At 35.3% G+C, this 23,221-nt stretch overlaps 1 protein-coding gene across 6 annotated transcripts in view; it reads right to left on the reverse strand.

Moving 5' to 3' along the window:
* Positions 1-1,224: 1,224 nt before the first annotated feature.
* RhoGAPp190 (Rho GTPase-activating protein 190) overlaps positions 1,225-23,221 on the reverse strand; it is a 63,002-nt gene continuing 41,005 nt past the window's right edge. For 2 of the 6 annotated variants that reach the window (XM_087356104.1, XM_087356105.1), the window contains 17 exons: positions 17,345-17,607; positions 17,120-17,267; positions 16,226-16,315; positions 14,556-15,228; positions 13,341-13,550; positions 11,899-12,085; positions 11,270-11,385; positions 10,577-10,729; positions 10,215-10,329; positions 9,175-9,298; positions 8,604-8,805; positions 7,157-7,327; positions 6,233-6,484; positions 5,318-5,496; positions 4,346-4,532; positions 3,281-3,489; positions 1,225-3,186 (listed from right to left, as the gene is read on the reverse strand). In XM_087356104.1, coding sequence (XP_087212230.1) covers positions 3,152-3,186; positions 3,281-3,489; positions 4,346-4,532; positions 5,318-5,496; positions 6,233-6,484; positions 7,157-7,327; positions 8,604-8,805; positions 9,175-9,298; positions 10,215-10,329; positions 10,577-10,729; positions 11,270-11,385; positions 11,899-12,085; positions 13,341-13,550; positions 14,556-15,228; positions 16,226-16,315; positions 17,120-17,267; positions 17,345-17,515 — 3,222 coding nt within the window. In that variant the 5' untranslated portion in view covers positions 17,516-17,607 and the 3' untranslated portion in view covers positions 1,225-3,151. Of the gene's footprint in view, positions 3,187-3,280; positions 3,490-4,345; positions 4,533-5,317; positions 5,497-6,232; positions 6,485-7,156; positions 7,328-8,603; positions 8,806-9,174; positions 9,299-10,214; positions 10,330-10,576; positions 10,730-11,269; positions 11,386-11,898; positions 12,086-13,340; positions 13,551-14,555; positions 15,229-16,225; positions 16,316-17,119; positions 17,268-17,344; positions 17,608-18,441; positions 18,464-18,487; positions 18,746-23,221 lie in introns of those variants that run through there. The other 4 variants (XM_087356108.1, XM_087356107.1, XM_022060762.2 and 1 more) reach the window with 4 other exon arrangements.

Here is a 23,221-nt window from a genome sequence, read left to right on the forward strand (position 1 = left end):
TCAAGAAAGAGAGGAGCTATACCTCCTCTCACCCCAAGCGCCTGTATGGCACATAGAGGGACAAACTTTACTTTACTTTACTTTAGCACATTGTACAGAGAATGCTGGAGTTCATAAATGCAGGGGACAGAATAACTTTTTTATCAGTATTCAGGGAAGAGAATAGACGAGTTCAGATGGCAGTTTGATTCTTTTCGAATAAAAAATGTTAGCACTGTTGGTTTCAAAGTCAGTATAATGTGTGGCTGTGGATTAAGAATTAATGCTTTGGGGCAGATCATTGACATAGAAGATGAAAAGAAGACAACCAAGTATGGAACCCTAAGGATCTCCATGTTTTACACCACTTAATTACTTACATATTAAAATAAAATGGTGACTGCAACATATGCTACAGGTGTGAAACATTTGTATTATCTGATTGCCATAGTTGCCATAGCTTTCATCCGTACCAGTACAAATAGTTACATTAGCAGTTCACAGCAACTGATTTTCAACCAATCTAATTGATATGAGCTACACAACTTTTAACCTTATTAACATATGCTATTATGTACTTCTGTAACTGTTATATAATCTGTAAAATTATGCTAATAGAGGGAATGAAGAACATATGTAACAGATGTGAAAACAGTGTGGTCATGAGCAGCAGACTAACTTGGGAAGTTTCCAGGTGTTTAGAGTGTTTTGCTTTATGCTGCTAAAGGACAAAATGATATGAAGATTAAAGGGCAAGTGTCATACCAAAAATGCAGCACGCAGATAACAGTTTTGCGGGAGCTGAATCAAAGCAACACAAATTTCAAAATGGTAAAAGATAAATGTGTAGTTATGAAAATAAAGTCTGAAGACAGTTGGTATGGACATGTAAGAATGAATTAAGAGATAATTCTAAAAGAAGGTATTGAACATGAAAGTAAAGGGGAAATGCCCATGTGGGGGGTCAAGATTAAGATGGGAACAAGTTAGGAAAGATGTCACACAGAAGGAAGAATGTAGTAAGAATTTATGAGAAGAAGCTATGGCGAAATAAAGGTAGATGAAGAGACTTCGTTATCTGATGACCAACATAAAGTGAGAATGTCTTGGGGAGGAGACACTAAAAATATTTCAAGGAAATCAATCTTAAAGCATTTAATAATAGAAGAGTGCCAAACTCACACAAAATACATTTTTTATATTATACGGCAGTGAATGGATACTGGATATACAAATTACTGAGTCTCCGGAGTTCAATACCTTTATTTTAAATTGTGTATGACACTAACAAATATAACATTTGCCATAATTCTTATAAAACAGGTATCATGTTAACTGTAATCCATGCATACTAGCTTACAGTGAAATAGACATACTTAAGCTGTTAGGTATTTTCTTTCTCAAAGTATGGACACAGCACTGGTAATTCTGTACATCATGATGGGACAGTCATTATCAGGCATCAAGAATTAAGTCTGGCACAGGTAAAGTTAATTCACTGGAGTAAACAGCTTTGAGTACAATGCATCTCAGGGTGAAGGCAGTAATATAAAAAAATGCTTGTACCTGTAATGAGTGATGGATGCCATGTCTTGGGTTCACAAAAAGCGGGAATTTAGCCCAATCACATTACTATAATTTTCAGTTACATATTGTCATTCTACTGTTTAATTGTAGCTATTAACATTACAATTATTACAAGAAACAAAATTACTGACTGATAATTTTAGACATACCACATAGTTTTGAAAAATGTAATTGAGAGTGTGTACTTCCGGATATGTGGAAATAAAAGTACTATTATGTGCAAATACATTCAAATCAGGGACACTGTAATGAAGTCCACACTGAGATCAAATGTAAAATGTATGCTCAAAAAATGTTTTAGAACGTCCTCGTTTCATAGTAATAACCACAAATGGTGCTAGTACAACATCAAAAAGCAAACTTCGGCCTTAAAAGTCAGTAGTTACACTGATTTACATCCAAAATTAGTGAAAAGTATCTGAATTATTCACATGTAAATGAATGCTGCACAACTTTACATCTTGTGGCAGCACATGCACAAAGCACAGATTTTTGATACTAGCTAAGTGATATCTAATTATTACTTCATAATTTCACCTGAGATCCATAAATAAAGTGAAAGACACAAGCAAACCTATTTACCTAATGAAGAAGCATCATTCTGGTAACAGACTTGTATACAGAAGTTTAGAAATTTTAATGGCAACTGTATTTTGTTTCACAGAGATTCATAAACTGTAACAAATATACAGATTACAAGATACTAATCACCTTGAAGATAAGCAATCAGTCTGATTCATATAATTGGACTCAAAGCAACAGAGATTCTAGAGCAGTCAATAGATAGGCTTAGGAAGGTATTGCTATTGCAGGATTAAGACATCTCTACAAACATTAAACTATTATAGCACAGCTCTTGTTGATTCCATCTTGTGTTGTGAAGAGAACACTTACTTGCCATTCCTCTAAATTCTACTATGTTGCCAATTTTTGGCCATGACCAGCTGGCACTGTGTGTAGACTAATGCTGTAGCCAGGACTCAGAATTCCATTCTATAAACATCATTCCAGCAGTAAAAGTTTACACATAACAATGTCTGGTTTTGTGCTATACACTCACTAGAAAAATCATATGAGTTTTGACTCTAAACACCAATGAGAATTTGCCATAACTCTTGTAATCCCTGCTAGACCCCACAGTTCTGTGACAGTGTCTGCATCACTCAATTTATAGGAATCTAATGACTGAACAGAAATACAAATATCTCACTAAGGAAAAGTTAAAACTCTTTTAGACTCTAATTTATGTACAATGTACACATTTTAAATAAACTTATATGTTAAAACTACACCTACTTAGATCACAGCAAAGCAGTATGAAAAAATTTTATTTAATAAAAACTGTAGGACAAAAATGTCCAAATATCAGTGTACGAAAATTGGGGTATCAATGGTATGAAGCATACTTAAAAATATTTTAAAGGTGCCCTTTTAGTATGGTTCCTTGTGGGACTAGCATACAGATTTACTCAACAGAGCTTCCCAGGTTCATCCTAAGTTACATCTTAATGAATAAACCACAATCAAGCAGTCATTCAAATTCAACTGCTTCCACAACACATTCTGTTGCTTTTCACCATCTTCTTTAATTCCTGACTCTCCTTCTGCGTCCTCTCTTTACTGTCAAGACAGATAAGTACAGTAAATATTACATCTATAGATCACAGCAATGTAGATATAATTCTGTATGAAATTCTACATCTGAAATACTTACCATGATGCAATTTGTTGTTAGATTTTATTTCACTTGGTTTAACTAGTGGTTCACTGTTGTCATCACCATTCAGTTCCACATCAGAGTAAATATAGCTCTCATCACTGGAGCTAGTTAGCCTGTCTTCAGGAATTGTTGCTGTCAGAAGTTCAGCCATGTCATCAAGAAGACTATCATGTGGTTGGATATCATAAATTTCTGATCCACTACTAGAATGCAATAATTCAACACAAGTAAATGTCAAATCTGCAGAATACTGAAAATGAAATGTAAATATTTTCTGATTAAAAATATACATCACTGTTGGTTTCCTTAAGGCTTGCAAAAATGGTTTAACAAAGAATTTTCTTCAGTGTCTACTCTCTGATCAGAAACATTTAAGTCATGTAAGTGGCTGTCTATACGGAGTTTTCCTCCGGGGCTTCCCCAGTTTCTCCGTGGCATCCCAACAATTACTCCATACGCCATACACACAGAAGAAAGCAATGGCAAACCACTTCTGTATCACCTGCCTAAAAACACATATGAACAGGTCCCAGTCAGATAAAAGGATGGAAGGTTTCTCTTCATAATATGTCACCAACCTCCTGTAAAGGAGACAGCATAATAAAGAAGAAGTGGCTGTCTCTGTCTCTATTACATATAAAAGGAAAGGGCATTTATTATGGGACCCATGAGATGAAGGTACAGCCATTATTATTAAGCAGATACAAGAGTATGTTCTTGTGTAAGTTAAGTTCAGATCATTCTTGACTTTAAAACAAACATCCTACTAAATGCTGTATACAGTGATAAATGGAACACCATACAACATTTAAAGATCCTACACTGAACCACACTAGGTATTGTTTATACCTCACAAGTTTTATGTGGATAGATGTGAAGATTTACAACTGCATGATTATCATATAGACTTTAACGAAAATCTGTTAATTAATTTATATAATGTGATATCTGTAACTGATTCATGGGATAGACAGACACATGCACTTGATAACAGGATTATGAAAGAACAAAGTTCCCTTTTCATAATCCTTAAAACAGAAACATCCTCAAAGCTCTTACCCGTCATTTGATCCTGCTTTTATATGATAACTTTCATGCCTTGGAGGTGGCCTTGGTTGTCGTGCAGGCATTTCTAGTGTACTCTTCCCAGAAGTATTGAAACTGATAGGTTCTTCCATGTGAAATGCTTGCTCTATTTCTGGTTTTTTTTCCCACACTTCTTTGAAAAAAGGTGTGTAAAATGCAGCTACAAAAGAAAAGTAGATTCCAGTTTTCCAAATCAATAAACAGATTTGCATATATGAACTGACATTCTGAAAATGTGTGAACTGAGCTATCATAGACAACCAAAGATGACTTCTTTCATGAGACTTACATAATAACAGTGAAGAAACTGACAAAATTGTGTATTAAAAAGAAACAGTGGAGTGTTAACTAACACCTAATATTTTAGCTAGGAAGTCACAGGGTAACCCCCACTTAATGGTACCTGCACCTTGTCATGGTGGTGGGGCTTGAGTACCTCAGTGATCCCAAGAGCTATGCTGGTGGTAGCATAGCTACTGGTAGGGCCTCCCTAGCCAGATTGGTTGAGGGGGAGAGGTCAGACTAAGACAGGTACCCTGGTCCTCCAGGTTGGGGGTTGGTCTCAAGGCTAACAACCTTGCACCGTAAAAAGGAAGATGTTTCGAAACCTCAATCAAAGCCTCGGACAAAGGAGAATTGAGGAGGCCATGGACCGAATATGGACCGGAGAGCCATAGAACAAGAAGAAGTCACAGGGTAACAAATGACTGGGTCCCCTTGTAAGAACAATATCTCTGAAGTTTCCCATAAAATCGATCAGTGTGTGATATGATAAAAGTTAAGAGGCTTTATCTCCTTGACACAGCTCAAGCACCTGAATGTGTAGTATATGTTACAATTAGGAATTAAAGATAAGTTGTAGAAGAGTGTTATTAAATAAGATTTGTATATAAAAAAAACCATCAGACATCACCAGATATATTACTGCTTGCTCACAGCACTTACTCTTCTGCTGACATGATGATACAGATGTCATGAAATGTGCTTTCAAGCGATCTGCTGTGGCATTTCCTTCTGTTATAAGAAGATGACTCAAGTCATTACTGAAGAAAGCATTTGCACCTCCTGTGTCTGTCACTGCCAACACTTGGATTGGTAAATTAGGAATGTTCATTGAAAATGCACTGAAAAATAATCACATAAAACAAATATCACTCTTGGAAAACACATGTTGGGTATGTGAAAATGAACCAACCAATTTCATGAACAAGAGTTCTTCTTCCACCCCCACCTTATTTCTTTAAGAAATATCTTACCTAATGGAGTACAGTGAAAATCATACACACATACAGGTGGGCAGTGTTTATTCATCATTTTAAAATATACACAAGCCTGAGATTATTTAAGTCTGCTGGACATGTTTGAAACACTTTGTTTACAAAATTAAAATACCATTAATTTCTCTGTAATTTGATGATTCTCTTAATATGAAAATTCATTTGATGAAGTTACTTGTCAATCATCCTTGATGACAATATGCATAAACTCCAACTTGCATGACAAATTTCTGAACTGTGTTCTTAAACCAGGACAGTGGATTAAAAATCTTGTTTGGCTTAGAAGTTGCTCATGCATATAGAATATCCAATGCTCTTTATAACAATTCAAGTAATGAGCTACATAAGTTGGATGGCATGATTGTCAATACATAGCAGCTAGAAATAATTATTTATTTCATTCCAACAATTATATATAAATTACACTTTAACAAAACATTAGTACTGACTATCAATGGTTACCAACAATTTTCAGTTTTACTGTAGAAGTATTTATCATTACATTACAGTACAGTAAGCATGGCAGGAAACATTTAATTTAACTACGTTCTACTGCATTTTGTCCCTGATACAATACACTTACTTCAGGGTGGCAAGTGATGCTCTTCTTTTGGCTGAATACACCAATATGAATCCATGTACCAATTCTTCTCGGAAAGCGTTAGCACCATGAAATGATGAGACAATCACTTCTACCTTTCGCTTTGAGTCATCAAGGAATGTTTCCAGAATGATACTTCGGTCTCCACTCAAGAAACAACACTGGTGACTTATTAAAGGACCCAAAACATTTTCTACAGAATATGGGTCCCCACAGAACATACACATAATAATCCTACAACAAAATCATAATATTTCATCAGACATGGTAGAACATGGATAGGTGAGTCAAGTGACTGAATCTGAACTCAATGTCTTGCCATTTCACATGAAGTTGAAGGGAGATCCATCATTAAAAAAAGTAGATTTTTAAGGATCTAAAAAAGACAATGGATAAAGTCCAAAAACAAAAAAGTACTAATGTAAGGCCATTACCAAAGACATTCACACAAGAATTCTGAGAAGTATATCTAATTCAACCAAAAATAATGTTAGACACAAATTGCCAACTGATTACTGGACATTAATATGACAATTATAGTGTGATACTTTAAAATAAAAATATTAGATTGTTAATATTATTAGAAATACCAACAGTAATTTTTCTACACAAACATTTTTTGCCCTTGTGTACACTACACTCAATGTAACATTATTCTCTCTCAAAATCGCTGCTTGCAAAGAACAAATTTTCTGGACCCATAAGAGAAAGAATGGTGATATTTCTTAAAATGTATTTTCCAATTAAATTTTGAATTATATTTTGTCTGGTTTTGATCTAGAGATCTATAGAACTAAACATAAATGTGGCAATGGCCAAGATCTAGTTATGGTCACCAAACAGCTATTCATCTTAAAGGGCCAGAAATAGAGATTCTTCCCTTGAAAATCATAAAAATAATCTCACCTAATGTCTGGTTCAGAGCCCACATATGGCTGATTCACATTAAGAAAAACAGCCCGATGATGAATACACTGAATGAGCTGTCCCATAGCTTCAGCTATTAAGGCTGATGAAAATCGCTGTCCAGGATCAATAATATCTTCCAGTGAGACATCAATGAAGGGACACTGCAAACTAAAAATATTTTTTTTAAAAATAAAATATACATGCACTGACTGCATGTAACATATGCACTTACTAGTCATACTATCTTCAGTGTATAAATGTAACTATTATGCCATAAATTCCTCAGCTGGGTGCCACATGTGAATATGTAACACGTTTGTTCTTTTTCATTAAACTTCAAGTAAAAGTTTGCATATGTAAACTAATAACTTGAAATTTGTGAAATGATATGCACGTCAGAACTCAAATGCTGCTGGCTGCTAAGTGTTTTTCAGGAGGAATCAAGGAAACAGAAAATATGGTGTTGCCAAATATGGCACTGTGGAACTTTGGTTTCCAGTGAATGAGAATTGTTTTATTAAATGTATCTGCAGGCAAAGAATCAATTTCTCGTGAATAATGTATATTAATTTGCAAGCTTATCTATACAAATCCAGCCTTTCTTCTCCATTAGGAAATGAGGTTACAACACTAGCAAGGAATCTGAAAACTTGCAACAATGAAGTTTGGATGCCAATGCTTCTGAAATGACTGAGCCACTGCTGCTCATCAGCAGACCTCCTTTGTGCTGATTTGTCCCTTACAAAGAGTAGAGAAAAACAATGTATTTGTTAAATAGTCAGTCACCCCAGGTGAGTGAAACATGGTCAAACACACCAGAAGGCCTTCCATAACAAGAGCGTCAAACCCAAGAGTTTCTTTGCATTCAGGTCTGCAACCATAAAATCTACAGAGGAAATTTTCAAAGGTTATACAAAGAAATAAACACAACAGGGCTGAAAGTTGGCCACAAGGATATGCTGACCTGACTGGACTGCAATATTTAGTAACATATGTATATGTGTATACACAAACATTCTATCCGATGCCTGAGGTTTAAATTACCCGATTTACATATTAAATAAGCATGACTAATGAGTATATTGTAGAATTTAAACATAATTAAAAAGACAGCTGTGATAAAACTAGGTAACAAACTTTAATAAACATGCACATTTATAGTTTTTAAGAGAATGGCAATTAGTAGATAGATGTTAGTACATAAACTGAATGCTCTTCATTTTATACAACTGCTTAGTGTTAAATATGGAAACAAAAATGTATTTTTTCTCAATTGGAAATTTTATTTTTTCTACAACTCTGTGATTTAATTATATTGTTCCAATTCCAGCTTTCAGAAATTAAAGTAGAATTATCACAATTTTTTTCATATGCGTGTCATGGGGTATTAAGGTACAAATTTGTACAACATATTATCAGTCTTCAGTCAAAATGTACAACATACCTGTCAGACAGACTCTGTCCCTCCTCACGAAGTCTTAGTACCTCACTTTCATCAACAGATGGATCAGGGAGAAACAAGATCACAATAGGTAACCCTTGGAAAGGTAATCTGTCATCCTGTTCTAAATTAGACAATAATGTTTTCTCAAGACTATCTCTCACATATTCAAATGCTTCTGGATTTGAATATACACAAAAACAGCCTGTGAACAAATCAAAAGGAAGATATTAACTTTGGCGAAACAACTATGTAGATAGCTGCCTTCTGGACTGCGGAGGCAACAAGGACCTGTGAAATGCTTGTAAGCTTATACCAGACTACACTCCACTACAACCCAGAAAACATTTAGTTATCTTCATACTCACTGCCATGAGAACCTCAAATCCTACTAAAAAACTGTCTTTTCATTCAGGGAAACAATAACAAGTAAAAAATCAAATTAATGATGTATAATTTCTTAATATTTTATGAAATACTATGATTTTCAATCTCATCTCAGTTGTCAGTACCAATCCTTTCAGAATGTCAGTTATTCAATTTTTTTTAAGTACCAAGAACAAAATCAACTCACCATTTGGCAAAAAGTCTGTCCCTTTAAATGAATTTTCTGGTAAACTGACATCTCCATCAATAATTCTGTAGTCAAGAGAATAGAGATGGCAGTCTAATTCATATTCATCTTCATCACACTGAACCTGAAAATACAATTTACGCAGCTGAATGGACTACTGATGACTATACGAGTGAGGAAGTGGAGGAAACCATGTAGAAATAGAATATGCGTGACTAACACATTCTTAATTGGAATGTTTTGAAGATCTTAAGTAACTGTAATGAGCAGAGCCTTTTTTGACAAGACAGTAGTTGCTCAGCTAGTCAAGCAATTCTCTGCCTTTTATGGGACTCCAAGGTTCAATACAATGTTCACAAGCACCTGTCACTAGTCATTATCTTTCATCATCATCATTTCCTAAAGGACAGGCCTTGTCGCTGCAGCCATCATTATCTTTAGAGAGATTAATCCAGACAAAGTTTAATATTATACTATAACTCAGACCTGAGTTAGTTGTAAAAGAGGACATAAAACAATTTATCGTGAAGATGGTTGTCTTCTCGGTTGTAGTGCCATGTTGTCTGATAGACGTTTACCAGCATTTCAGATGTTCTTGCTGCATCCATCATAAGGGCAATGAAACATTGGTAAACTTCTATCGGACCACATGGCCCTACAACTCAGAAGACATCCATCTTCAAACTCACTGCCGTGAGAACCTCAAATCCCACAATTTGTTATATCACCTGACCATATATTGAAGTACTGTTGTAGTAATACAAATTAACCAAACAACCCATCTGTATATTTTAACGGCTGTGGGACATCTACCTGTTCATGTGGTGTCAGCTACACTGACAGCTGTGAAAAATCATCAAATTAAAACAAAGTTTACTTACTGCACCAACTTGGAAATTTTATGATAATGTTGTAGCATTTATTTTTGAAATATGTAAATTAATATTGTATATTTTCAGTATAAAACTCAAACACTGTGTTAATGAGTGTAGTGCTGAATGGTGCTGGTAGCAATGAAACGAAGTCAAACACATACATACCCGAATTTCACTTGCTAATTCATCTGCAAGACCATCAATTCCTAAGATAACTAAATTCAACCGATTATTGTCAGAATTCAGTCGCCATTGACTGTTATGATTCCATGAATTTGGCCTGAAAAGAACATAACAAACAATATCATGTTATTTGAAAGCTAAATTAAAATAGCATCCAGTGGCTCAAATTTATTGAATCCCTTCCTAAAATGTATTTATTAAATTAAATTTTAGAAAATAACACTGCCATCAGATTATAAATCTTATTTTCTCCCTCTGAATGCTTTCTTTCAAAGTTTTCTCAATCAGTATACCTACAATAAATAATATGTTAAGTTGTAGTATATTATTCAATATCAACATACCTGTGAACCCTTGTGCGTAGTATTCGCTCAATGAGTGCATCCATGCAGTTGGGAAAAGCTGGACAATGTTCTCTTATCGGGCAGTGGACAAATCCCAAATGCTGGAAGAGCATGAGCTTTCTGTCCTGATCTATTCTGTCCAGTGCCTTGTACCTGAAAGAAAAAGGAAAAAAAGAACAGCTACAGTGAGGCTTAATAAATGTATATCATTATGAGATGCATCTTTTATTTTCTTAGCATAAACATTTTAAGATGGCAAACTGTCTCTGAATCTTAAATAGGCAGTTTAATGATTATCACTGTTTGTAGTGCATACTTTGGTCACTTCTGCCTCCTGTCTATAATTTCTGAGGTATACATATCCATGAGAAAGATTCCACTATTTATAGCAGAAGATTATGTGTAGCAGAAGGGATCTGTAGTCTTGGAACCATTGCGAGGGACTGATATTTGCCACACATGACATTTTGACTTCATGTAAGTGGATGGACTGGAAAGCCAAAGGACTTGACCAGACCAAAAGTCTGAGAGCTTCTAACTACACTTTGAAATTTCTGGCACACCATTTTCTTATCTCCTTCTGTTATTCTTCTCATTACCTCATCCATTGCCATATTGAATAGCATACACTTCACTCAGTATGGAAATAAGTTGTATCAAAATGCAAGTATCAGAATACATCACAATACTTACCTTGAATCATCTTGCAAAGCATCTGTTATCTCCTTAATATCATCCTGTGTTATTGTACCTTCAGGGGCAATGCTCTTGAAGTGATAGAACAGATCAGCATGTTCCAATAATAATTCCTGTATAAGAACAAAATATTTCTGTACCATTTAACAAATCTTTAATTGTGAGAGAACAACATTAACCAACAATAATTCAAAATAAAATAAAAATTATAAAGATTTTTACATAATGTTGAATGCATATAATAATCAGACTATTGCCCAAAGAAGTTGTAAACCAGTCTATGTCCTCTATCCTATGAAAAGTTCCAATTAAAAATGAGAAATTCACTGAATTTTGAATAACTATAGTTCCAGTGAGACTTACCTGTGGGAAATTTATTTTACGTAGTCACCTTGATCAACGGTATCACAATCATGCATGATTAAAAACATTTATACACATTTGAACACATTAACCAATGCACAGCCAAGACATGTATATTTTCACTCACAGTGAAATGCCCAGTTCTGAAGTACATTACACTGACTTGCTTAGTGCTATGAAAAGCAGTCTTGACGCCTGAACAAAACCTCTACCTAGAGAAAATAACTGTTAATAAGTGAGACTGTACTCCATATCTGACTAACCTGAAAATTATGTTTTGCCTTGTCTATTATATCCTTCTGATGCTGGTCATAAATCTGTTGACAGTCCATTTCTGACAAGGCTTCAAAACATTCCCTCCCCATGAAGAGAACTCTAACTTCTGATAAAGCTTTGCCAGGAGTTACATAACCTGTATCTTCCAAAAGTTGTTTGAACTGCTTTTTCCACCTGAATGTAGAAGAAAAGTTTTATTAATATTGAAACATATAAAAACTCTTCCCTAAAATAATAAAATTTGTCATAAAAATAAGGAAGGACTTATATGCCTGAATTTTAACATGTCATGGACATACTTATACATGCATGCAAATTTAATTTAATTGAACTGGATTCTGTGCTACAGACTTTTAACTTATCTTAGACGGTTCAAATCTTCGATCACAAAATTCTCTATAATAAATTACAATTTTCAGTGGTCAGATAACTTCAATTACTAATTTACGTCAACGTCACAATCTCATATTACTTCTGGGAAATTTGTATGCATATATGCTGCCAACATATAACTTAACTATCTCCATGACCTGAGTCCTTCTTAAGCAAACAGTATGCTCAACTAGTCATGAAAAAACCAACCTTTCAAAGAACATGAAGATACATTACAATGTTCACAACAGCCCACCACCCAATGCCCTGTACCAGATGATACTGTATATTTTATTTAATTAATTTTACAAAGCTTTTCAAATTCTGTTTCCAATTTATATAATTTTCATGGATCTTTAACATTAGTAAACATCCTTTATAATGAACTATCATTAGAGACCATAAATTCTGAATACTATGAGAGAAAAATTGTTTCCTAGCATAAATGCTAGTTCACTGCAACACAAAATGTTTGGAGGTGCTCCTACATGTCTATAAAAAGTGGTGGTTGAAACAGAAACTTTAAAAACTAAAGGCATGATCATTACTTATAAACGTGAAAAATCATATGATGATAATAATTGTTTTTATGTAAGTGGGAATATCATAATAAGGTTTCACTCCATAATTAATACTAGTCCATGCATAAATTAAACAACTTGAGAACATTTAATAACAAACAGTTTTGCCAGAATTCACAGTATATGAAATAAAGTAAGTAGTATATATTCACAATAACCACACATTTTAACCTGTACATACCTTTGAGGTAACCTGCAGCAAATAGGAAAATAAGATATACAACTGTTAATTCTAGATTCATTACACTACATATACTTATATTTCCAATACAGAAATAATTTTTTTTAGCAAATTTATGTTACTACAGCGTTTTGACAATGAAAAGTTAAATCAGCAACAATGGATTATCACAACTAACCTTGCACTAAATTAAGTGCTTAAAAATATAAGAAAGTGAGCAACAGGAAAGTCAACTGTTAAGACAATATTTTATTCAAAATTCATTATGAAAATGTTAATTAATGATAAAACTTACTCTAATCTCTTCTGTTCCTGCTGCAAACCACTAACATGGCTTTTATATGTCTTTTCTGCTTCACTTGTATCCAGAACTTCATATGGAATTCTTGTTTCATTCCCTTCATCAAGATCATATTCTGTCCATGGAACATCTTCAGGACATTCAAAGAAATACTGGATGAACTCAGGGTGTTCTTTGATACGCAACTGAACTGATGACCAATCTCTGAAAAAATATTTAATTGAACTGATTGATGGTAGAATGTAAACCTAAAAATGAACCCATCTAAACTTACCTGTGAAATATGTGAGACTTTCACACATCGAAATGGCAGTAAGATGACACAAACAATTGTGGTTACAGAAATGGAATGAAATTTATGGTTAACTTAAACTTATACATGAAGCACTATGTCTTCCTGCACAAAGCATTTGAAAATAAAGGCAATGCTGTTAATCTTCAGAACAAAGCTTTTATGGTGAACTCATTTATACAACAGGTAGAATAAGTGCTTAAGAATGTAAACACTATTACAGATATAAATTGCTACACACATTTTTATTTATTTCATAGATTAATGGGCTTAACTGGGAACACACAAAAAGACATTTTTTAAACACAAAGAAAATGAAACTTTGCCTTTAATGTAACTTCAAAATTTAACTTCCTCTATTCAGTGGAGGTGATTATTACAGTTGACTGATGCTGCCTTTCTAGAAAGAAAGGTGCAAGTTTATAAATTAAACAACATATAATGTCACAACACATCTTCTACCAAAACTCCTGAACAAAAATAGTTGCTTATTGTATTTCAGTGTTAAAAATAAATCACACCCAAAATGAAGCACAGTATGAATGGAAACAAAAGAAACATTGTGCACAAGGTATCAAATAAAATGTGATGGTATGGAGTAAAAGTAAAAAGTAAAGCTGTCCCACTATACGCCATGTAGGCGCTTGGGGGGAGTGGAGATATAGCTAATACACATTCTTGACCTCGGCACTAGATGGGGGTGAGTGGTCAGCATGTGGTATGGAGACATGCAAATAATGGGAGAATAAATATTATTGTAATAATGCACAGAACAAGTGACATACTAAGGGGTGACAAAGAGAGCATTTAGAATGAATTCACAAATCAATAAGCAAACATCTAAAGGAGGTGACTAGAACAATCAACAGTTACTGAATATACAAATGGGTGAAACCCAAAGAAGAAACAGAACTTACAAATCTCTCAGTGCTGTTACATCAGGGAACATCTCCTGAAGAATGTCAGGAAGCAAAGCCATATAAGCTTGAATTTTTTTAGCAATATGTTCATCCTGTAGTTTCTTCAGATGTCTCTTGAACAGCCTCTGTGAGCTATCCATTCCAAACAATTCAACAAAGTGCATGAACTCTTTGTGCTGGAAAAATTTCTTTGATGTCAGACTCCATGTTGCTCTGTAATCAGACACTTGAGTACGTATCAATGACTGTAATGCTTCTGTTGAGTGGTCTAAAACCTCTTTCCTCACCCTTGCTGCTTCAATAAATGGCAAAATCCTTGCTCTTCCTCTGGTACGATCAATCAACTGAGCCAGCACTATAAAGGCTACATCTACATTAATGTTCTCATGGGCTGAGGTTTCAACCAATAGTATTCCTCCTTTGTACTCTTTCTTACCAACAAGTTTCTCAGCTTCTTTCACATATGTTTCATTTGCATCATCATTTTTGGTAGTGATGAGAACAATTGGCTTCTTGGTTTTTGTTAGATTGTTCAATATGGCTGTGACAGCTTCTACTTGTTTCTCTATAGTTCTAGAAGGTACTGAACTGACATCGAACACACACAGAAATCCATCAATGCTTATCTTTCCATCTGGCAAGAGTTTCTGTTCATATTCTCTTTCGATACCTGCAATCATAAGGAACGATATTCACTAATGATAAAAAATAATTATCAAGCGCAATTGACTTACTTCAATCCATGTATGCAAGCTTCAAATTCACCTCTCATTCTGCGCTATATAATCTATGCATTTGATACATCATCAGTCAATAAAATACGTGTAGTCCTTGCTATTAAAATAGTTATGTTCTTGAAGTGAGTTTGTAAAGCAAAAGTTCATAGAGCGAGTCACTATTCCCCTGCACTTACGTTACCACATAACAAAAAATGATCATAAAAATTAGAAAACAACAATTTCATTGCCTGAAATGAAACATAAAAGCAATGGAAACATTTCAGAACATTATGTATGCTACACAAAATAAACAACTTTTTAAATATAAATATGGTCTGTAAACAAATGAAAAATAAACATTCTCCTTGCCTTCCATTGGCTTTAGTGATTCAAGGGCAAAGAGGTGGAATGAAGTACATTTTATGGGAATTTAAGAGAAGATGATGGTGATGGAACTGTGGGGTCACCAGGATTGTCAAGATCATCTACATCTTCACCAGAGAGGAGGGTCATATTGGGTGGGATTTGGAAGGACCTTTTGAAGGAGAATTTGATATCACAATTTTACATTCCACCACCATTATATGTTATTATTTCAGTCTTCATTTCCATGTCATAGGCTTCCTAGAGCATTCCTTTAGTAACCACAATTGAAGAACTTTTCCTGTTATCAGCCATGATTAACAGAGTACAACAAAACTGCTAAAAAAATCTTTCCAAAAATGCACATCCAAGCAAACTGTAGGGTGAATTGACTCGTGTACTTTCCCTGGTTTCACCGACTGACTAGGTGATGCACACCTCATTATAGAAGTTCATACCAGCAAAATTTCATAATGTGAATCTTCATAATGACTGCTTTACTTCAATTAACAGCTACAAAATTAACTCAATGACTTAACTATAAAATCTGAAAACCATTACGGATATGAGAATTTACGTACTTACCAAGTTGATTTTTACAGATATACATAAGCTTCTCTGCAGAAGTAATTTTTGTTGCACTACATCTTTTTGCATATGGTTCCATTTTACTGCCTGTAAAAAATAATGAAATCAATTATAAAGTTTTTTGACAATGGTGTATTGCAATCTAGATTACTGACTTAATGGAGTTTGTCCATTGTCTAGATATTCTAAAACAACATGCATTTTTAAAATTAGATCCTTACACCTGACCGTACAAACAGAACCAGTTTTCATAAATTTTTGAATACCAGATAATGGAGAAAGTCCAGAAATTCAGTAATTCAAATATAATGAGATGTGAAGACTCCATGTCTGGCTCTCTGTCTGTCTGCCTAGCATATTTTCTGGGGCAGTAGCAACCAAAATGATAAGACGTCACTTCTGTGCAAAACGGTGCCTTGGGTCCCACTGTCGAAACATATGCAATATTGAAAAGTAAGGTACCCTTATTGGATCATATTGTTGTTCAACAGTGGCCTTCACACTTGTTAGTGCAACAATGGCACAATGTCGACAACTGAACACTGCTGCAAAGTGACCTTGCATTGTGCATTATTGCAACAATTACCTACATGATGAGGCATGAAGAACACCTCCAAAGAGAATGCCTTTCCAATCTTGTTAAATAAGTAAGTAAACAATAAATGAGAATGTGTTATGTTGTATGCTACAAGTTACAAGATATTCAATATGTGGTGCAGAAATGTAAGTTGTCCATGAAGATAGAACACACCTAATAAAACATTGTGGTGAACCTTCTGCAAAAAAGGGAAAAAAACCCAGAAAGTTCCTTGATCAAATGACTATCAACTGCTCAACAAAAAATCCCTGTAAGTAAAAATAACCTGAACAGCAAAAATATCTATTACTAACCTTTAAAAGGCTGAAAAGTTGCATCATCTATAAATTCTGATTGTTCTATTACTTGAAACAGAAACTCCATGCCATCTTCTGATGTCTTTGCAATTTCACCCCAGTAGAGAAAGTGGTCGTTATTTACAACCCTGCCACTGAAATCAGTCTGAAAGAGAACAAGCAGGTTTTAGACCAGGTAAACCATTTATACTTATCTTAACCCTCTGAAGCCCAACTTCTTACCTGACTTAGAACTGATATGTGATCCACGCTGTAGTCATCAGCTAGAGCTGCCATGAACCTGTTGCACAGGCAGGATTTTCCCACGCCTGCTTGGCCCTTATCCTTCTCAGTGCCTGACAGCCCCACCACAGCGACATTAAACGAACGCATTTTACTACTTTTTCTTGCCATATTTCAACCCATTTCATGTCATTCTTCTAGGAAACATACACTCCATTCGTTGCTGCAACAATCTGATGTCCAAGTTTCTAATCTCATAACACCTAGGATCAATTAACAGACACTTAGCAATCCAGAAAATTTACCTTAAAACTATTAAGCACTAGTATGTTCTGAGAAATTTGAACATAACATTTAATTTTATCAGAAATAATATATAACCAAATAAATGGTAAAAAAACTCCAAAGATTCAACTCAATCTGTAATTCTCAGAATCTTGTTCTTCACTACTAGAGGTCTTGGTTCTATGGTTAAGGCACTATCCATCAATAAAGATGGCTTTAGGTTTTTGACCTGACACATCCAGTGCAGGTTCTTCTACATGCCACTCTCTCATTCACCTCTCACAAGGGGAATTATACATAATGAACTACTGCCCCTCCAGGAAAATGACGCTGTAGTACCTAAAATTAGTACCCCTTCCTACCATATTCTTTACAATTCAATAGTCATTTAATCATTCGATACTGTATAGTCTGGGTTACTGACATCGTCAATACGTAAATCACAAAAAAAATCAATGGTACTTTTACTGTTTTGCCTATTGAAACAAACAAAAACTGATCCTTGTTCATATTTCAGTACGATAGCTATCAACCGAGTGACAACAGTAAAGAAACAGAAAAAAACTAAACACGACTTTATAAAATCAAAACATATTGCGCAAATTACATGTGTACACATTCATAGCAACGTTGAATACATAAAATACAATAAGAGTTACACTGTTCATTAAATGTTAGCAATGGAAACTGCAGGAAATTTCTATAGTCCATGGTGCAAATCAAATGAACCCATCCTAACCTCAAGAATGCCTACATTAAATAATAACAATCTCATGGTTTCTACATTAACAGGAAATATTTATGAGCTATACCCGTAAAATACAGGAAAATGTCGTAATACTGAACAGTCACACTCACATAATGAAGACTACGCCTTTGACAAGTATATCAAGCTCCCATGACACCACAACCCAGTTTCGCTTTGCGCCATATTGAAGAACGAAATATTCATATAAAACATTCTTTCTTATTACAGCAGAACTTAGCACAAGCGCACGGACTTTATCGCATGAGGAATGTAACACCACCACCTCTCACACTTCAAACCACATTTGCAAACATGCGACCAGTGCACATGAGAATGGAGGCCCCCATGGCACGAACACGGGTGAAACGATAATACTCCAAGTTCACCCCCCAAGATGCTTACAATGCCCACTCAACACGATGGCGCTGATGGGGGTCAACGTGAAATACGGAGATCTAATCGGCTAAACAGGGCAACGAAGTAATAACATTGGAATGTTTGAATTGAAGTATGCTAGATACAATCCAAGTAGTTTATATAAATTGGGAATTTTAATTAGTTCCTTCGCTACTATATAGCTGATTCACAACATATCTGTGGCATTTTCGGATTAGTTTGTCAAATAGAAAATCCCTTATTTAAATGTTTTTCCTGTCGGCCTACAAGAGATCTGTTCCCAAATCAATAATGATTCAGCCAGACAAACGTGGGAGGAGAGTGGAATTAAAAACAAAATATCTCAACAAAACTGGGGGAAATTGTTAATAGTTATAATAAATTGCGTGCAATGTTCTTGCATTCTGCGTACCTTCACTCTTTGACTTTTAAGTGATACTAATTTCGTTAAACATCCTTAGTTTGCAATTTTCGCCTCATTTGCCCTCTTTGTGGTCTCTCTCAAAAAGTTATTTCCAGTAGTAATGTAAGTAGTTTCATATATGCAATTTAAATTCTTCTCCTTCCCCTCTGCCCCCCACCCCATCTGGCGCTAGCGAGCAGTAGGAGAGACTTGTAACTCAGAAGTAGGTTGTATTCTTAAGGAGTCAGTATTTTCGATACGCACTTTGAAAGTGTCATATTGATAACAATTCCCTTAGATCGTCAGTATACATTACTAAGTAGTTATACACCTTCCGCAGACTATTTAGGAACATAGCCTGTATGACAAATTAAATATAATAATATATATTACAGACTGACATCCGCAAAAGTAGACACGTGTGTTTCAGGAGTAAAAAGAAATAGAATAAGTTCCTGAAGTATATGCGAAGGCCAACTTAAATTTTGAATCTCGAAATAGGTTTCGCAGCCCAAAGTTTTGTAATGAAAAAAGAAAAGACTATTAAACTTACAAGACGCAGTTCGTGTGCTTCAGATGAACTAACACTACGGATAGGCCTATGCAAGGTGAGTGATCACTTTAAGTCTCCAGCTTACTTACTCCCAGGTATAAAGTAATCTGAACTTATTGGAGAGGATCATTCATAAGTGGGACCCAGAGAAGATCTCTACAGCTCATATGCATCGAACGCTATTCGTCGAGTCACTGACTCAGCTGTTCCGACTACGCAAATACATATTAATAATTAAATAAATGTATAAATAAAGGCATAGTAGCCTACCCCTTGTCAATACGCACTGCCCTGCAGCGACCGTTCGAAGTCAGGGCTTTCTTCTGTTCTCAGCAGCCGCTCTTGAACCGCTGAGAACAGCTTCTATTTGCTTTTCTGGACCAGCTGTTTAATATTTCTTGATCTAGCTAGATGCTGACCTTTTTATTATGAAGGAATATTAACAGCGCATGTTCTCACGTCATAAGCCCCTTTTTACATACATTTGTAGCCTATCTTGTTCTATTTATTTTTAATGCGTTTTACTACTGGGTTATGGGAACTCAAATCGGGTAACGTCGACTTTCACATCTCCAGTACTAATTTTCATCAGTTCTATGTTGTTTCATCGGCTCGTAGGTTATTTAATGACGGTTTTTTAACTGCGGAATGTGCTAGGATAATAACCACAATTGATGAGTAGACAGGGATTCGGAAAGAGGCGATCGTATCTCATTTCAAAATACTGTCGCGGAATTTATCTGAACAAGATGTGAAAAATCACGAAAAAACTTTAGAACTGCCAGTAACGTTGTCGAGATTTGAACCACCTGCCACCGGAACAGAAAGCTACAGCCTCACTTCCACAACACAACATTTACGTACGTTAAGAAATCAATTATTTACTTTCCGATATACCACATTCTTTCAACTATAAGTGGGCCGTCATATATCAGTTCTTCTCTCCGTGTTTACGAAAAGTGTCATAATTATCTGATATGTTAATGTCTATAAATAAGCAGTGTTTTGTACTTGGGGCCCTTACGGATATGTTTATGCATATTTACAGCAATCGGGCGATAGTTAAGGCATTAATCACTTATAATATTTTAATATTATCTAAAGCTTAAAATACATCTTTTGGGGTGAACGTACCTGAAGTTACAGCAGCTAGCAATCCTGTTTCGTATTCGGGCGGTCCGGGGTTTCAATCTCGGTCCGGAGACAGGCTATTCTGTCATTATTTACGTGATTTTCCTTAATCACTCCAGGAAAATACTGGGAAAATACCTTAAATTAGGCCGCGACGACTTCCTTTCACATTCTTCACAATTCTCTGGTCGTAAAGCATCCCATCATTGTAAGTTCTATCTGTAATCTGAGTTACTGACAGCGTCTATAAATAGCCCATTAATTAATTTGATCTTTCATTTTCGAATGCGGCCAGTCCAATTCTTCTTCGTATTTTCTGTCCTCTTATTCAACTGAAAGTACTTATTCTTTCTCCTGTGCGTTCAGTTTGCTCTTTCGTCTTATAACCTCAACCTTTCAACATTCTCAAAAACTAATTTCATAAAGTGTAATTATCTTTTCACCACTTTTCTCTAATCATACACAATGTTCATACGCATATACAAGTGTATCTGTGTAACCTATCAAAATGTATTTACATCTCTCTTTATGGTACCATATACAGAGTTGAAACATCGATATTTTTTAATGATCTCAGTACTTAGTTACACAATTACACATTAAAGGAGACACAGTCTTTCCTATGCTCAAGCATCACTTCTTGAAATGTACGGGGGAGTGGATAATATAGTTCTCAATGTTTTAGCATCAGCACTAAACAAAGGTGAATGATAGCTCCACGTTACTTTATTTTTATATCCGGCATCCATTTGTATTAGAGTCTGAGTACACCCTAGAGACGGCCTGGATAGACTGATAGATTAAAGACAAAAATCCCTGCAACCCTCTGCTAGACGCATGCTATAGATTGTTTGAGTAGGGTTTGATGTTTTCACGCCGTTGAGTATAAAGATGACTGTCTTCTTGGTTGTAGTCAGAGATGATGCGACAAGGTCCTCTGAAAAGGCGGTAAACTCTACCAAACTACATGACGCTACAACCTACGTATACCAGTGGTATTCAACCTTTTTCGTTCGCGTACCCCCAGATAAAATTTCTCTTCAACTTTGTACCCCCAAAGTTGTTGGTGTATAATTCAAGTTATACATAGTATATAATCTACATCTAAAATAAATTAAATAAATTATATTACTGATTATTCAGTGTTTATCATAAAATAATATATTTTTTTAAATTTCACGTACCCCTTAAGATGTATTCGCGTACCCCAGGTTGAATACCACTGACATAGAAGACAGTATCCTAGATGTTTGGTTTTTTACGGTTTTTAATCATATGGGGAAATTTTCAGAAAAAGTTTTTGGCTCTGATTTTTCGAATGACGTGAAGTAATTACTTTCGCCCAAACCAAATGAAGTTTCGATAAATATAACCAATATCTGAATGCAAGTGATATTAATTCTCTGCAGAATTCAGTAGTTGGAAAGACGGAGATTGTGAGAGGCAGAATGTGATGCTTGTTAGGCCTGATCGCACAAACTGCCATTGTTTTGAGGAAATATTTGAAGGCCACAGACAAGGTCAAGCTTCGAAGGTTTTCATGAACACGTAATACGCGTACCAGTGTGGTTACCCGTGGCTCTTCCACGCATCTCTCGCCTTCACCTCGTCATTCGCTAACAATTTATTTTCCTCTTTTTTTCTCTCATTTCACAAGCCAAGTACGAATCAGTGACTTGTACGTCGGTGATCATGGAGTTTCACTTCAACAAGCAGTGTCGACATAGCAGTCATTTCAATCTGTACAAACGAATTGATGTATTCCAAGCAATAGACCAACTGTGACGAGAATGTGACGTCGTGGACCGCTCATCTTAATTAATCTCTATTTCCAACCCCATCACTAAGTAAATATCAGAACACAGGATTATCGAGAAGTTACGCAACCCACTCCTAACACATATCCTGTTTGTCAAAAAATTAATTACATTGAAACCTGCAAAAAAAAAGTTATATTAAACGTTGGAAATGTCAACCGCCTTCAGCGATGAATGCATTCTACTCTTTTCCTCATGTCTGATGCAATCATGGTAAGAATTCCTGTCGAAGAATGTTGTTGCCGCCGTTTCAAATGTACAGATTCTACACAACGTTGAACGAAGTGGGCAGATGCTTACGATGAAGTGTTGCGTTTTCTTTCCAGTACGGACTGAATTCTTTAATATTATTTAGACAAGCTCCAAGTTCACAGTGTTAGGGATGATTACGATGTATGCATTGGAATGAGAGAAAGGGAGATCGTGGCCTGTTTAAAGGTTATATCCAATCATTCGTCTCTAAGGACTGGGGATTTCCACGAAAAGAATAAAGTTAAGACAAGTTTCGAAGTACCGAAGCACGTTCACACACTGCTGCTGAGAT

The sequence above is a fragment of the Zootermopsis nevadensis genome, unplaced genomic scaffold, assembly GCF_977971745.1.
Source record: "Zootermopsis nevadensis isolate Lab colony 2312 unplaced genomic scaffold, Znev_1.0 Znev_ptg000025l, whole genome shotgun sequence".
NCBI lineage: Eukaryota > Metazoa > Arthropoda > Insecta > Blattodea > Termopsidae > Zootermopsis > Zootermopsis nevadensis.